The sequence below is a fragment of the Hyla sarda genome, chromosome 1, assembly GCF_029499605.1.
Source record: "Hyla sarda isolate aHylSar1 chromosome 1, aHylSar1.hap1, whole genome shotgun sequence".
NCBI classification, from domain to species: Eukaryota; Metazoa; Chordata; class Amphibia; order Anura; family Hylidae; genus Hyla; species Hyla sarda.
Window position 1 is genome coordinate 329,545,351 of NC_079189.1, and position 16,830 is coordinate 329,562,180.

General features: G+C 38.3%; 1 protein-coding gene across 3 annotated transcripts in view; it reads left to right on the forward strand.

Moving 5' to 3' along the window:
* The window catches only part of RIGI (RNA sensor RIG-I), a 75,629-nt gene that overhangs the window by 45,069 nt on the left and 13,730 nt on the right, over positions 1–16,830 (forward strand). For all 3 annotated transcript variants that reach the window (XM_056519546.1, XM_056519551.1, XM_056519537.1), the window contains exons 11-15: positions 4,252–4,414; positions 4,538–4,642; positions 5,711–5,868; positions 7,291–7,426; positions 9,230–9,372. In XM_056519546.1, the coding sequence (XP_056375521.1) occupies positions 4,252–4,414; positions 4,538–4,642; positions 5,711–5,868; positions 7,291–7,426; positions 9,230–9,372 (705 nt within the window). The remainder of the gene's footprint in view (positions 1–4,251; positions 4,415–4,537; positions 4,643–5,710; positions 5,869–7,290; positions 7,427–9,229; positions 9,373–16,830) is intronic.

A 16,830-nucleotide genomic window follows, 5' to 3' on the forward strand; every position in this document is an offset into this window, starting at 1 on the left:
CGACTTGTGTGGGTTGTAGACTCCGTCTCAACTAGAGTGAAAGCACCGCCAGCATTAAAAAGTGACCAAAACATCCGCCAGGAATCATAGTAACTGAGAAGTGGTCTGTGGTCACCACCTGCAGAACCACTCCTTTATTGGGGGTGTCTTGCTAATTGCCTATAATTTCCCCCGGTTGTCTGTTCCATTTACACAACAGCATGTGAAATTGATTGTCAATCAGTGTTGCTTCCTGAGTGGACAGTGTGATTTCACAGAAGTGTGATTGACTTGGAGTTACATTGTGTTGTTTAAGTGTTCCCTTTATTTTTTTTTTTTGAGCAGTGTATATCACCTGAGAAAGAATAAGGAAATCCAGAAAACATGACCTTTTGGGGGTACTTGAGTACTGCGCTTTAGAAACACTGCCCTATAGGATCCTCTTCTTTATTCCCTAAATTGTGCACTGGAGGCGGGGCGTCACTGGCTCAATTTACATATGCATGTTCAGTGTCTCCACGTCGCTGATCACGTGAGCGCTCAGTTGGCGCTCTATGCGAAAAGCAGAGTGCGCACGTGACCAGTGCTCACATTACCAGCAACGGAGTCACTAGGACGTGGAGACACAAACATGCATATGTAAATTGAGCCAGCGGGGCCCCGCCTCCTGTGCACGATTCGGGGAATAAAAAGAGGATCTTATAGGGGACATATCTCTGGACCTACAGGACAGATTTTAGTAACTGGCCCATCATTTGGCTCCTGTTCACCAACACTATAATGCAGTGTATTGGGTTTAGTGTGGGTGAACAAGCTGAAAGTTTTCCTTTAATTGAAAAAATTCCTTTTTATATAAATATATTTTTATATAAATCCCTAACATTTTATCCAACAGACATAACTTCTGAAACTGAAAAATAATGATTTGAAGGGCAAAGCTGCACATATTGCTCTTGTACAATGGCCCTATAGGTTCATATTACTTTGAATGGGGCCATACTAGGCTGTTGGTGCCGTGTTATTGATCTGTAAAACACAAATTTGTAACACAGACACCACATGTATAAGACTTTAAGTATTATTCACATCTCATAGTGTGATGTCATTCAAGTGAATGGTCACAGCTCACAGTGAAGGGAATTCAGCTTTGATGTAATGCTATGTTCCATTTCTGTTTTTCTTTTGCACATCAGTACTGGCTATACAGGGAACTGCAGTCAATTCCATTCACTTGAATGAAATCATACAGCACTGCTGCAATCTTTGTATTCTCAGCAATGGAAGTTATCCTAGAGGTGGGACCCCACCAATCACAAAGTGATGCAATATCCTTGCATGAAGTGGAAATACCACTTTAAAAAGGGACACTGGTTAAGGAGGCACTGTTCTATTGGTGCTTGTAGAAACAATTTACCACCATCAGCGGCAACGGTGATACTGCAGGTCATTCATGTGAGTGCTATTTTCTCATCACTTACACCAATCATCATAAGAACCATGGTGGTAACCAGCTAATCGCTGCTTGTCTGACCCCCGAGAACCTTGGCAAACAAATGATTTTAAGGAGAAAGATGCAGCTGACTATACCTTTTCTCTGCAATAATGTGAGGGTATATAACTGTAGTATTATACACTGCTCAAAAAAACTAAAGGGAACACTTAAACAACACAATGTAACTCCAAGTCACTCACACGTCTGTGAAATAACTGTTCACTCAGGAAGTAACACTGATTGACAATCAATTTCACATGCTGTTGTGCAAATGGAACAGATAACAGGTGAAAATTATAGGCAATTAGCAAGACACCCTCAATAAAGAAGTGGTTCTGCAGGTGGTGACCACAGATCACTCCTCAGTTCCTATGCTTCCTGGCTGATGTTTTGGTCACTTATTAATGCTGGCGGTGCTTTCACTCTAGTGGTAGCATGAGACGGAGTCTACAACCCACACAAGTGGCTCAGGTAGTGCAGCTCATCCAGGATGGCACATCAATGTGAGGTGGGGCAAGAAGGTTTGCTGTGTCTGTCAGCGTAGTGTCCAGAGCATGGAGGTGCTACCAGGAGACAGGCCAGTACATCAGGAGACGTGGAACAGGCCGTAGGAGGGCAACCACCCAGCAGCAGGACCGCTATCTCCACCTTTGTGCAAGGAGGAGCACTGCCAGAGCCCTGTAAAATGACCTCCAGCAGGCCACAAATGTGTGTCCACTCAAACGGTCAGAAACAGACTCCATGAGGGTGGTAAGAGGGCCCGACATTCACAGGTGGGGGTTTGTGCTTACAGCCAAACACCGTGCAGGACATTTGGCATTTGCCAGAGAACAAAAAGATTGGCAAATTTGCCACTGGCACCCTGTGGTCTTCTAAACAGACGAAAGCAGGTTCACACCAAGCACGTGTGACAGAGTCTGGAGACAACGTGGAGAATGTTCTGCCTGCAACATCCTCCAGCATGACCGGTTTGGCGGTAGGTCAGTAATGATGTGGGGTAGCATTTCTTTGGAGGGGCCGCACAGCCCTCCATGTGCTTGCCAAAGGTAGCCTGACTGTCATTAGGTACCGAGATGAGATCTTCAGACCCCTTGTGAGACCATATGCTGGTGCAGTTGGCCCTTGGTTCCCCCTAATGTAAGACAATGCTAGACCTCATGTGGCTGGAGTGTGTCAGCAGTTCCTGCAAGAGGAAGGCATTGATGCTATGGACTGGCCCTCCCATTCCCCCGACCTGAATCCGATTGAGCATCTGGGACATCATGTCTCGCTCCATCCACCAACGCCACGTTGCACCACAGACAATCCAATCAGCCACCTCATCAGGAGCATACCCAGGCGTTGTAGGGAGGTCATACAGGAACGTGGAGGCCACACACACTACTCAGCCTCATTTTAACTTGTTTTAAGGACATTACATCAAAGTAGGATCAGCCTGTAGTGTGGTTTTCTATTTTGATTTTGAGTGTGATTCCATATCCAGACGGATACATTTGATTTCCATTGATAATTTTTGCGTGATTTTGTTATCAGCACATTCAACTACCGTATATACTCGAGTATGATGATGATGACAAGGGGATGATGACAGGTGGTGATGATGAAGGGGGGATGATGACAGGGTGATGATGATGAGGGTGTTAATGACGGGGGTCTGGATGATGACAGGGGGGATGATGTATTTCCCATCCTAGGCTTATACTCGAGTCAATAACTTTTCCTGGGGCCTCGGCTTATATTCGGGTCGGCTTATACTCGAGTATATACGGTATGTAAAGACGAAAGAATTCCATACGATTAGTTCATTAATTCATTCAGATATAAGATGTATCTTAGTGTTCCCTTTTAAAAAAAATTTGAGCAGTGTATTATGACATTTATAGCCCTCCAAGTAACACCCCCCCAAAATATATATATTTTTTTGTAGAATTAAAAGGCGCATCTGCATCGTATTTCACGCTCAGATGTGCCGACAGCAGTCACAAATGTGAGCTCTCTGCTGCAGCTGGGTGACTGTGTGTACGGCCCTAGCACTGGCAGTCACGAGCAGACACGGAGCTACCCAGCCGCAGCAGGGAGCTTGCTCTTGTGACTGACCTAAGCATGAAATACACTGCGGACGCACTCTGTGTGACCCTACCCTTTGTCAGAAGTAATGTTCTTGTACTGCAATTCTCCTATGCAGACATACATAATCAATAGCTTTACAAATGTAGTTTGAGGGTAGGAACACACGTTGCAGATACACTGCAGATTTCTGTAGCAGAAAATGTGCGAACAGCAAAAGTGGATCTACCCGGAAAGGGAAATATTTAGGAAGGTGTTCTATTTCCCCTTAACAGCTGGATCCACTTCTGCCATTGGCACATTTTCTGCTGCCGAAAATCCTACCCTTAGGATATGTTTAAATGTACACAATTGCTGCAGATTGGAAACAGACCGCCCTGTACATTGTGTAATGGCTGTGGTCTGTTATTGCAGCTTAACTCCTATTGAATTAACAGGCTTTGACAAACAGCAAATTGGCAGGGTTTGGGGTTCATAAGGAAAATATCCCAGAAAAGAGAAACAAAAAAGATGAAAAATGAGGTGGACTAGACAGATCGCTTGATTTTTTATTTTATTTTTTGCCTTTAATGTCTTATGTTTCAGTCTAAGTATTTGCGTATTTACAAATTTTCTCCAGTTTTCAGTGACACTTTTTTCAAGATTCCCTATGTATAGTAGTATCGGTCGCGCTGAGATTTACACATTATGGCTGTTTTCTGTTTTACATATAGATAGTGGGATTAACTGCCTCAGTTGGCACTGGAAAGTCACGCAGCACAGGGGAAGCTGTGAGCTATATTAGTAAGCTTTGTGCTAGTTTGGACATCGAAGAAATATCTACTGTCAAACAACATGTGGAGGAGCTGCAGAGAGTTGTGTACAAACCGGAGAAACGTAAGAACAAGACCCAGAATGATGTACTACCAATGAATCACATTTATTTAATCAATTTTGATAGAACCGAATACAATATTAATGGCAGTTCATACCTTTTTCATGTTTTCTTTTTTTTTGTAGTCGTCTATGAGACAAGGCAACGAGAAAACGATCCATTTGCTGAGGCTATAAATAAAATCATGGCAGAAATAGAACAGATGGCAAAAAAAGTTTTTCCCCATCTTGGTAATAATGTGTGTCAATAAAATGTGTTGAGAATGCTAATTTAAATTATAATGTGATCGATCTATATCCAGCTATGTATAGAAATTGTAGTAACCAGTGTACATTGAAGTACTGTTGTACTCAACTAGTGCTATAAAAGAATTTCTAAGGCTGGGTTTTTATGTAATATTTTAGTCAGTATTTAAGCCAAAACAGGATTGGGACCCAGCGCTCAGTGAGGAGCGCATGCTGCAGCTAGAACACATTCCATTCATTCCTATGGGAGCACTGAAAAGACCCGGGTACAGCTCTCGGGCATCATCGGCGCTCCCATAGGAATGAATGGAGCCTGTGCCATCTACCGGTAGACGACACGTGCTCCTCACTGAGAGTTCTGAGGTCCCGTCCCGGTGATCGCGGGTGGCCCCAGCCGTCTGACCCCCCACGCAATCAGCTACTTATCCCCTATCCTGTCAGCTACTTATCCCCGCAGTACTCTAAGTATCAAGATTTCTCTTTGGCCGTTTACGTTTCATATTTTGGCACATATTTTAAGGCTTATTTTGGGATCTTTACAGGGGATGTCTCGTTTACAAAAAGCAGTTTTTGGGGAGATATAGGTTTTAACTTTTAATCAAAAAATTTAAATCAAGTGGGTATAGGAAAATAAAATCACAACTCCTTTGTATACTAAGTGGAATTATTACTCAAGGGGTTTTAACAAGGAGCACTTCTGTGCTATCCTCTGATCCAAATATAGTCAGGTGAAATATATGCACACATTCGGGGTTGCTACCACACTTTTATACTCCTGACCAATAATATTGGGATTCACTGATTTTGTATTGCAGAGTACAGCCAGTGCATCTTCAGTATGCACAGTTACTGTACAACTCCACACTAATATATTTAAATGAACACACTCTTTTGTTATGAACTGGGGTTGCTAATTAAAATCTGGGATGCCGCTACTTCCTAGGAGTGTGGCTTTATCAAGGAAGAACAATAGCAGTCACTCCGTACCTTACTAAACACAGTAGTAACTGAGGCTGCTGAAAGCAATGTAATAATTATATCTTTCTCTCTTAGACATGATGACTAATATCCATAACCGACCATATGGAACTAAGCAATATGAGCAATGGATTGTTGCCACCCAGAAGAATTGCCATACCTTGCAGCTGGAAGATAAAATAGAGGAGAGTCAAATTTGCAGTGCATTGTTTGTATACACTGAACATTTAAGGGTATGCCATTGTTGTATATCTTTTTACTTTTTCACACCACTATTTTTATAGTTATAAAGAGTAAGTTTATAAGCTGCAGATTTGATTTGGTATTTGTTTTTTTGGACTTAAAATCAGTATTATAGATCTGAATGTGATGCTTTTGACAGCAAGCAATTGGTTTCCTGCAAGCCCCATGTAGGGGAATGTCAGCCCTACGCCTTTGTGGCTGCTGTAGCAAATCTACTGTTACAGCCTGGCATAAGAAGACTGTACCAATAGAGTGTGATGTCCCCTAAAAAAGTGTAAAAAAATAAAAAAAATGTCCTAATTAAAAAATGAATGCCAAAATTTCGGGCCATTAGTCACTTTGCATACTATAAAAAATAGAATAAAACGTGATAAAGTCATGCTATTGTTAAAAAGTTGCAGATCCCATTACAAACAGATTAACCCTTAGGCTGTGTTCACACAGGAAAATTTCTGTGCGGACATTGCCCGGACAACAGAGCCACTCGGAAATGCACCAGAATTTGAATTTCTCTGCTAGATGTATCTGGCGTTGAAATTATGCTACGTGAAGAGCGCAGCAGATTCCCATTGAAATCAATGGGATTTTGCTGTTGCGGAATCTCCGTGCGGAATTCCGCACAGAAATTCTGCCGTGTAAACATAGCCTAACACATCTGTGTAGATTGGAAAATAAAAAAGTTTTAGGGATGCACAGAGTATACAAATTTAGTACAGATCTGTAGAATAAAGATTACATGTCCGTTTTACTGTACAGTAAAAGAAGATTGCCCCAAAAAGTGTACAGCTGATTTTTTTTAAATCAATTTCAACCCACAGTTTTTTTTTAGTTTTTATTATTATTGAAATATATTATACAGTACAATGAAGGGTGCCAATATAAAGTACAACCTGTCCCGTAAAAAAAAAAAAATGTCTTCATATAGCTCTGTTTGTGGAAATATATACATCGTGGTCTTAGCAGGTGATGAGCGTAAAATCTAAAATACAGCAGGTCAGAAAGTGTTGTCTCGCAGCTTAGCCTCAGGTCCCACTCACTAGGATACATGGCCTGGAGACTGCAATGTTTTTTTTGCTATCACTCTACAGAGCCCACATCCTGAACCACCCCTTGTCAACTTATGATTTTGGTATTGACAATTGTGATACTACATCAAGTATTGGTATTGTTGTGATTGGTATTGGTTGTGATTTCTCGATAGTCTCATGAAGTCATAGAGAGAACCCTAAAACACAAGTGTTATAGTATTAACAATAATAAAAGAATAAAGTGAGGAATAAATAGGAATAAGAAAGATGCTAACAGATGTTAACAGCACAGTCGGGAAGCTCATATTCATCCACATCCCTTTATCACTAGTTTTTCTGTTGCTCCTCCCATTAGTCTGAATTAACTGTTTTTCCATCCAACAGAAATTTAATGATGCTCTTATAATTAACAATGACGCACGCACAAAAGATGCCTTGGACTACCTAGAAAACTTCTTCAACAATATCAAAAATGGGACTTTTACCGAAATTGAGCAGGTTCTGGCAAAAAAGTTTGAAGGTATAAAAATAAACAAGATTTAACATTAATTTGCTTATAGCAGAATTCCATTGGTGTAATAATCAGTCATTTGAGTTAGGCACAGAGAGCTGAAATATTATTTGCCAAATAATTCAGAATATCCTACAATCTGGCACCCATAAAGTGTCTCAATCTCTTTATTTTCAACCTTTATTTTCAGATTCCAAAATGAAGACATACACTCACTAACAAAAAAAAAAATAATGCACCAAAAAAGAGTTATTAGAATTAAATGAAACTTTTGTATGTGTGAATGCAATGATGATATATGTAAGTGATTACCATATTAGAGCAAAAGGATAAGTTCTAGTACCCTGTTGGGCCGCCTCTAGTCTGGATACATGAATGGGCATGAAGACATTCATGTTCCATATGGCATCCTGCTGCATATTTGGCCACAGATGTTGCAACTGGGCATGTAGATTCTACACACTTGAAGGTTGCTGCAGCCAGCATAAATGCTTGATTGTTGATAAGGCTCGGTTCACATCTACATACCTCAAATGGAGCCTCCGTCACAGAATCCATTTGAATAACAGAATCCATTTGAATTTTTTTGTTCTACTAGTCTCCCTCAAAATGACAGACACAAGCGGAAATCCTGACGGACCCAATTAAATTCAATAGGGTCTGTCGCACTCCATCCGTGTCCAGAGGTCAAGCCATCCTTGTTTGCCAGTTCCAAACTGAATCTATTACACAGGCCCTGAACAGAACCTCCGCTGCACATGAATCTATCATAAATATGGTGGCTGGGTAGGCCACATGTTCCTGGGAAACCCTTGCTGTGTGTGGGCAAGTTTTATCCTAAAAGATGCCAGTTGAAAACCCTTCCCTGAGAGGCCACACATGTGGCTTTGGGATGTCCCGTACATATTGCTGAGCTGTTAGTGTCCCTCGTATCACTACTAGGGGTGACCAGCTGTTGTATGCGAAGGCTCCCCAGGTCATCACACCAGCAGTTGGGGCACCAACAGTTGCTCCCCCATCAAAGGCAGGATTGAAGCACTCAGCACAAGGCGTCCATACTCAATCCCAACTGTCATAAGATCCCAAACAGAACCTGGATTTGTTGCTTAAGTCATTATGGTTCCAGTCCATAGAAGTCCAGGTTTCATGAAACCACAGCAAACAAATGCGACAGTGGCTGGATGTCAATGGCAGGACATGTAATTGTTGCTGAGACACAACATTTCCTTCTGCTAAGGTCTGAACAGCCAATATGGCAGGCAATTTGACGGAACAACCATTCTGCTCATAGTTTAGTGATGTGCCCCCTCTTAAAGTCTATTGACTGGGCAATATGTCTTTCAGTGCATTGTAGAGGTATGTCTAGCAATTAACTATCTCTCACTAAGAGGTACACTACCCCAAAGTAGCCTATGAGAACCTTTTTTTTTATGGGACAGCAGGGAAAGTACTTTTATGCCCTTATGCGGCAAGACCCAGTATCTAATCAGACCACGTGTGTCATTATTTACATATCTGTGTGAGACACTGCAGCATGGAGCAGCAATCCAACATTTCTATCTGGGTGCATTTTTATTTTTGTTAATGAGTGTTCATGAACGCATTTACTATACCTGGTACATATTACAGGAAAAAAAATATATAACATAGAAATAACTGTAGAAATGGGCATGAACATGTTTACACATGCCAGGTTTGTGTCCAAAATACAGGTCTAAATCTTTCTATTATGACTATAATGAATCCATATTTTAATGGAAATTTATCTAACAATTCTCACAACTCTTATTATACAGTATTATTTTCTTGCAGATGCATTGCCATTTTTGATAGATGTTTCAAAGGACAATGAAAACCCAAAGCTGGATGAACTGCAGTTTATCTTAAGGGAATCTTACCAAAATAATCCAGAGACGCGCACCCTCCTCTTTGTGAACACCAGGGCTTTAGTATTGGTGAGAAATATCACATTCCTGTTGGTTGTAATTTAAAGGCTATGGACACCTTTTTTCTTCCTTTGTCCGAAAACATTTCTCTATGGATCTTTATTAAAATGTTGTTTACTTTCTGTTCCATAGAAGCATAGCATTGATCAGTGTTATTGGTGCTTGACTGCTCCAGCCTACCATGGCTGACTGGAGCTTTAGAGCACTGATCGGACGGTGGGGAGGCCGATGAGGACACAGTGGTTTTACCGCGGTGGTCCCGATCAACTCTGCTAAGCTGCCGGGACTGTTCTTTTCTTATTTTAGATGCTGCTTTCAACATTCAAGTTAATGCCGGGCATCACTGCGGTCGGATCATCTTATACCCTATCCTTTTTGGATAGGGGATAAGATGTCTAGGAGCGGAGTACCCCTTAAGTCCTCTAAAATTATGACCCCAAAATCCCTTTCCTTAGATACTGATGTTAGGACTGTATCAAATATTCTATATTGTGCCCTTGGCTTTTTACGCCTATGGTGCATTAACTTGCATTTTTGCACCTTTAATGTCAGTTGTCAAACAATAGTGAATGTCTTGCTTACTGCTGTTAACACAGAACTGGAAGAAGAGAAACCAAAGAAATCTGAAATTTCTTTCGGCTACCTAACTCTATTAAAGGGGTACTCCGCTGAAAAAAAAAAAAATTCATCAACTGGTACCAGAAAGTTAACAGATTTGTAAATTACTTTTTTTTATTTTTATTAAAAAATCTTGATCCTTCCAGTACTTCAGCTACTGTATGATCCACAGGAAATTCTTTTCTTTTTGAATTTCCTTTCTGTCTGACCACAGTGCTCTCTACTGACACCTCTGCCCAAGTCAGGAACTGTCCAGAGCAGGATAGGTTTGCTATAGGTGTCAGCAGAGAGAACTGTTGTCAAACAGAAAAGAAATTCAAAAAGAAAAGAACTTCCTGTGGAGCATATAGTAGCTGATAACTACTGGAAGGATTATGATTTTTAAATAGAAGTAATTTACAAGTCTATATAAAGAATATATAGCCAATCCTTCTAGGATTTTACCCCTAAAGGGTACACAATGAATTCCAAATTAATATAGAGACGTTTCAATTTATATAAATTTTATTATACATATATAAAACAATTATATAAAATTACTCTAATCCTGGCACAGATATATTAACGGTCAATATTCCACTGGGCCCTAGTGGTATTAATCGCCTAATTATAAAAAAAAAGGGAAGACTTTATATTCTGGTAACCATAAAATATATAATATAAAATAATATTAGGAGTACCAGTCTGGAAAAAGATAATGTGTCCTTCTTTGATGCAGCTGATGCGATAAGTCTTTGCAGTAAATATATAAGCAGATGATATATTAGATAGTGTATCCACTGAATGGTTACTTGTTTCAGTCTTTTTGGCTAATACAGGCTTGGACTGATCTGTATTGAGTACTGCTGGTACAATGTATCTCACCCGCTCCTGACGCTCGATGTTAACTCCGTTCACCACACGCCGTCTGCGCTGGCACAGGGCTTTCACTTGTGCAGAGTTTTACTTGTGCAGGGGTGCGTTTGGCACAACGTCCCCAGTGGCCTCCGTACTGCTCCTGTGATGGTATTACAGGGCGGGCACAGCGCTGGCGTCCCTCGTGGTGGATGGTAATGGAGAATGATGTGATCTCAGGGCGGGTGGAAGATGGATCTTTCCCAGCAGGTTTGGGTTGGTGGCAAACGGCAGAAGTCCGGACCAGACTGCAGCTGCGATGGTTATTGCTTCCGATAAATCGTAAGTCTCTATGCCAGGTTCACACAGCCAATGTATTGCAAGGTGCGGTATTTAATCTAGACGCGTTTCAGGGTTCTTTCGCTATATTGCATGACCCTTTCTTCAGTAGGAACTAAAATAGACAATATATTGAAGCTTCTCTTATGGATCACTTAAATATGGTGGTTTACATTTGGAGCTAATTCATTAAGAGGTCAGAGATAATATCTGGCCTGGATTACACATCTAAATTATATCCAGTATCCAATGATCCAGTTCAGACTGGGTGATAGCGATTTTATGTCCTAATTTACATGTATGTATATTATATTAAATTAAAGGAGAGCAGTTAAACAGCAGCTTGGATTATATTACTACAAACACAGAAATGCAAATGGTTATGGACCTAAATTATGCAGTTATGGGTTTGCATAATATTCTATAACACCGCGTCCATCTAATTGGATGCAAAAACCTACATATTTACAAAGTAACAATATTATCAGTGAATGCATACTATTTAAAAATAAAGAAATAATAATAGAACATATTCATGTAATCTTGTACACGTTTTAATAAAAATAAAAATGAATAAAATAGATATATATAATGATAATGATAATACTAAAAATGAAAATAAAAATAAAATAAAAATCGAAAATAAAAATGGAAATGAATAATAAAAATAAATGTGAAAAATGTAAATGAATAAAAATAAAATAAAAAATAAAAATGAAAATGCAAATAATAATAAGATGAAATAAAATAAATTAAATAAATGACATAAAATAAAGAAATAATAAAAATGAAAATAAATATGAATATAAAAATAAATAAAAATAGAAATAAAAATAAATGTAGATATAAAAATAAAAATGGAAATAAAAATAAAAATAAAAAATGTAATATAAAATATATACTATAAAATGAATAAAAAATAAGTGAAAAATTATAAAAAATAAAAAAATTGAAAGTAGTAAATATTACTACAAAGTAGCAAAGTGAACATTGTATGCCATATTGGGGATGGAGATAACCTTGATGAGGTGAGAGGGGTTGGGTCGTCTCCAGTGGGCGCCTCTGATTAAATATATAGAGGTGCACAATGGTAGTGAAGCAAACCCCCTAAAAGGAAACCAAATAGTTCTAGACTTGAATTAAGACCATTGGGTTCCAAAGTGCCAAACTCAAATATCTTTTTACTTTCAGCTTTTGACATCTGGATCATATAGCTTCCACCCCTCCAGTTTGGTTTGATAGTTTGGAAACCTATAAATGTAAGACTTGATGGATCTTTTTTATGGAACTTAGTGAAGTGTAGTGATAAAGGATGTTTTTGGTCACCTTTTTTAATATTGTTAATATATTCAGCAATCCTCATTTTTAAAGGCCTTTTCGTTCTGCCCACATATTGTTTATTACAACCACATTTTAATTTATATAATACACCTTTTGTGGTGCATGTAATATATAACCCATTTAAAATTGTTACTTGAAGATGTTAATTCAGAGGTTTTTCTGGGTCCTGTGGTGTTCTTACAGTTATTACAGTGTCCGCAACGAAAAAAAACTTTTGCGGCCAACCATGCCTCACTTTCTTTATAGAAGGTGCTATTAATATCCCTAGATTGGGTGCTTTTTTATACACTATTGATGGGTGTTCTGATACAAGTGCTCCGATAGTTTTTTCCTCTTTAATGATATCCCATTGTTTAGAAATGATATTTTCTACCTGTTTGTAGTGTCCATTAAAGGGTCAAATCAGTTTCATACTTGAAACCGGATTTTTATCTTTGTGGTTGTGATTCAAAAAATGTACTTCTATCCACTTGTTTGACTTTTTCCAAAGATGTTTCTAATGTTTTATCCGAATAACCCTTTTCTTTAAATTGAGTTGTTAAAAAATTGGCCTCCTCAAGACATTTTCCGTCTTCTGTACAATTTCGCTTTAGGCGACGATACTGTCCCGTTGGTACATTAAGTAACCAACAGGGCAAGTGACAACTAGTATAGTTGATGTTCCTATTTTTCGCGGTTGGTTTTTTGAAGGTGCTACAGAGTAATGATTGATTAAATGCTCTTATTTCCAGATCTAGAAAATCTATATGAGTGTTACTTATTGTGGACATGAAAACTAAATTGTGCTCATTAATATTTAAATTGTGAATGAAAGATTGTAAATCATTATGAGACCCATCCCAAATTAAAAAAATGTCATCAATATACCTCCGTCAGAGCACCAGAGTTTGGGGATAATGATGTCCTCTTCCCATGCCGCCATGAATAGGTTGGCATAACTTGGCGCGAATCTCGTGCCCATAGCGGTACCCGTGGTCTGTAAATAAAAATCGCCCTCAAAGTAAAAATAATTTTGCGTGAGGATAAATGTGACGGCCCGTGTAATAAAGTCCACCATAATAGTTTTTTTGTTTTTCTATTAGTTATCTCCATCTCCAATTTGTCCAATTTGCTACATTGGACACATTGGAGATGGAGATAACTAATAGAAAAACAAAAAAAAACTACTATGGCAAACTACAACTAACACAACAAATCCCGGGGAATTCAGTAACAAAGAAGTAATCACAATACCCACACAGAATAAATTTATACCATTATCAGAGGATTTTTTAGGGAAAGATTGGACCATCAAAAACCAAACCATCCAGCCCAACAAACCAAATGTATGGCAACCACCATACACTTTCCAACACAACAGACCAAATACATGGCAACCACCACATACCCCATACAGACCATACAGGAAACCATATCAGAATTATCAACCTTATCACAGACAATATACCCCCAAAAAACCATACAACCCAAACAGATACCACACACATTATCCAACATTAAACCAAAATCCACAGCAACCAATACCATTCAAACCAAAAACACAAATAGTTCAAGCAGAAATTCATCAACCACAATATCTAACCCCCCCAAAAAAAGACTACACGCAGAAGATACAGAAATAGAAATATTGACACAACCGCCACAAAAACAGGGGAAAATATAACAGTGCAAACACCATCATCACTAATTAATCTCAGCGAACACACTCTCACTAAAGCACAAAATACCCTTCTACAGAAAGGTTTGAAATTTGCTCCCACATATCCCCTCAAGAAATTAGATGTCTATATAGGCATTGAAAAATTTGTTAGAAATCTTTGTTTAAAAAAGTACTTTATAAAACACCCTTATGAAAGAGAATTATCCAAATCTGATTACATCCATACAGATTGTAAACTGCAATCGTGGTTTTTCCCTAAAACAGAAATGGGTCCAGATATAACAACTTTTAAGAAACTAGTTGAGAAAGATTTACGTAAATTAAAAATTCCACGACAATCTAGTAATAATATCACACATCAAGAACGCAAAGCTATGAAGGAACTACAGAGTAACACTTCACTGACCATTCGTCCAGCAGATAAGGGGGGGGGGGGGATAGTTTTACTCAATACAGTGGACTATAATAAAGAATGTTTAAGACAATTAAGTGATCACCTCACATATCATAAATTAGATAAAGATCCCACAGATATTTATTCAGCACATTTGCACGAATTATGCAATTCAGCACTGGTGAAGGGTGTTATTTCCACTAATGAATTGAAATTTATTACAGGCACTCAATGTAGATTGCCCGTGTTCTATTGTCTACCAAAGACACACAAAAACGTAGAAAACCCGCCGGGTAGACCAATCGTGTCTGGGATAGGCTCTTTGACCTCGAGCCTATCCCAGTACGTTGATCATTTTTTACAACCATTTGTACAGAAAACCAAAACCTACTTAAGGGACACAACCTGGGTAGTGGCCATGGTGGAAACCTTTCGTTGGACCAATCAACATCTCATGGCCACCCTGGACGTGTCTTCCTTTTATACTATAATCCGACACTACCAAGGCGTGGAAGCAGTTAAAAGTTTTCTAGAAAATGGTGATATTCAACCAGAGCAGGTGGACTTTATTACACGGGCAGTCACATTTATCCTCACGCACAATTATTTTTACTTTGAGGGTGATTTTTATTTACAGACCACGGGTACCGCTATGGGCACGAGATTCGCGCCAAGTTATGCCAACCTATTCATGGCGGCATGGGAAGAGGACATCATTATCCCCCAACTTGGCGTGGGTCTGGTGCTCTGGCGGAGCTATATTGATGACATTTTTTAAATTTGGGATGGGTCTTATAATGATTTACAATCTTTCATTCACAATTTAAATATTAATGAGCACAATTTAGTTTTCATGTCCACAATAAGTAACACTCATAGATTTTCTAGATCTGGAAATAAGAGCATTTAATCAATCATTACTCTGTAGCACCTTCAAAAAACCAACCGCGAAAAATAGCTACATCAACTATACTAGTTGTCATTTGCCCCGTTGGTTACTTAATGTACCAACGGGACAGTATCGTCGCCTAAAGCGAAATTGTACAGAAGACGGAAAATGTCTTGAGGAGGCCAATTTTTTAACAACTCAATTTAAAGAAAAGGGTTATTCGGATAAAACATTAGAAACATCTTTGGAAAAAGTCAAACAAATGGATAGAAGTACATTTTTTGAATCACAACCACAAAAAGATAAAAATTCGGTTTCAAGTATGAAACTGATTTTACCCTTTAATGGACACTACAAACAGGTAGAAAATATAATTTCTAAACACTGGGATATCATTAAAGAGGACAAAACAATCGGAGCACTTGTATCAGAACACCCATCAATAGTGTATAAAATAGCACCCAATCTAGGGATATTAATAGCACCTTATATAAAACCCCCTGTAAAACAAAAAGAAAGTGAGACATTGTTGGCCGCAAAAGTTTTTTTTCGTTGCGGACACTGTAATAACTGTAAGAACACCACAGGACCCAGAAAAACCTCTGAATTAACATCTTCAAGTAACAATTTTAAATGGGTTATAAACGAATATATTACATGCACCACAAAAGGTGTATTATATATATATATACTAAAATGTGGTTGTAATAAACAATATGTGGGCAGAACCAAAAGACCTTTAAAAATGAGGATTGCTGAACATATTAACAATATTAAAAAAGGGGACCAAAAACATCCTTTATCACTACACTTCACTAAGTTCCATAAAAAAAATCCATCAAGTCTTACATTTATAGGTTTCCAAACTATCAAACCAAACTGGAGGGGTGGAAGCTATATGATCCAGATGTCAAAAGCTGAAAGTAAAAAGATATTTGAGTTTGGCACTTTGGAACCCAATGGTCTTAATTCAAGTCTAGAACTATTTGGTTTCCTTTTAGGGGGTTTGCTTCACTACCATTATGCACCTCTATATATTTAATCGCAGGCGCCCACTGGAGACGACCCAACCCCTCTCACCTCATCAAGAAGGTTATCTCCATCCCCAATATGGCATACAATGTCCACTTTGCTACTTTGTAGTAATATTTACTACTTTCTATTTTTTTATTTTTTATAATTTTCACTTATTTTTTATTCATTTTATAGTATATATTTTATTACATTTTTTATTTTTATTTCCATTTTTATTTTTATATCTACATTTAGTTTTATTTCTATTTTTATTTTTATTTATTTTTTATATTCATATTTATTTTCATTTTTATTATTTCTTTATGGTCATTTATTTAATTAATTTATTTTATTTCATCTTATTATTTTTATTTTCAT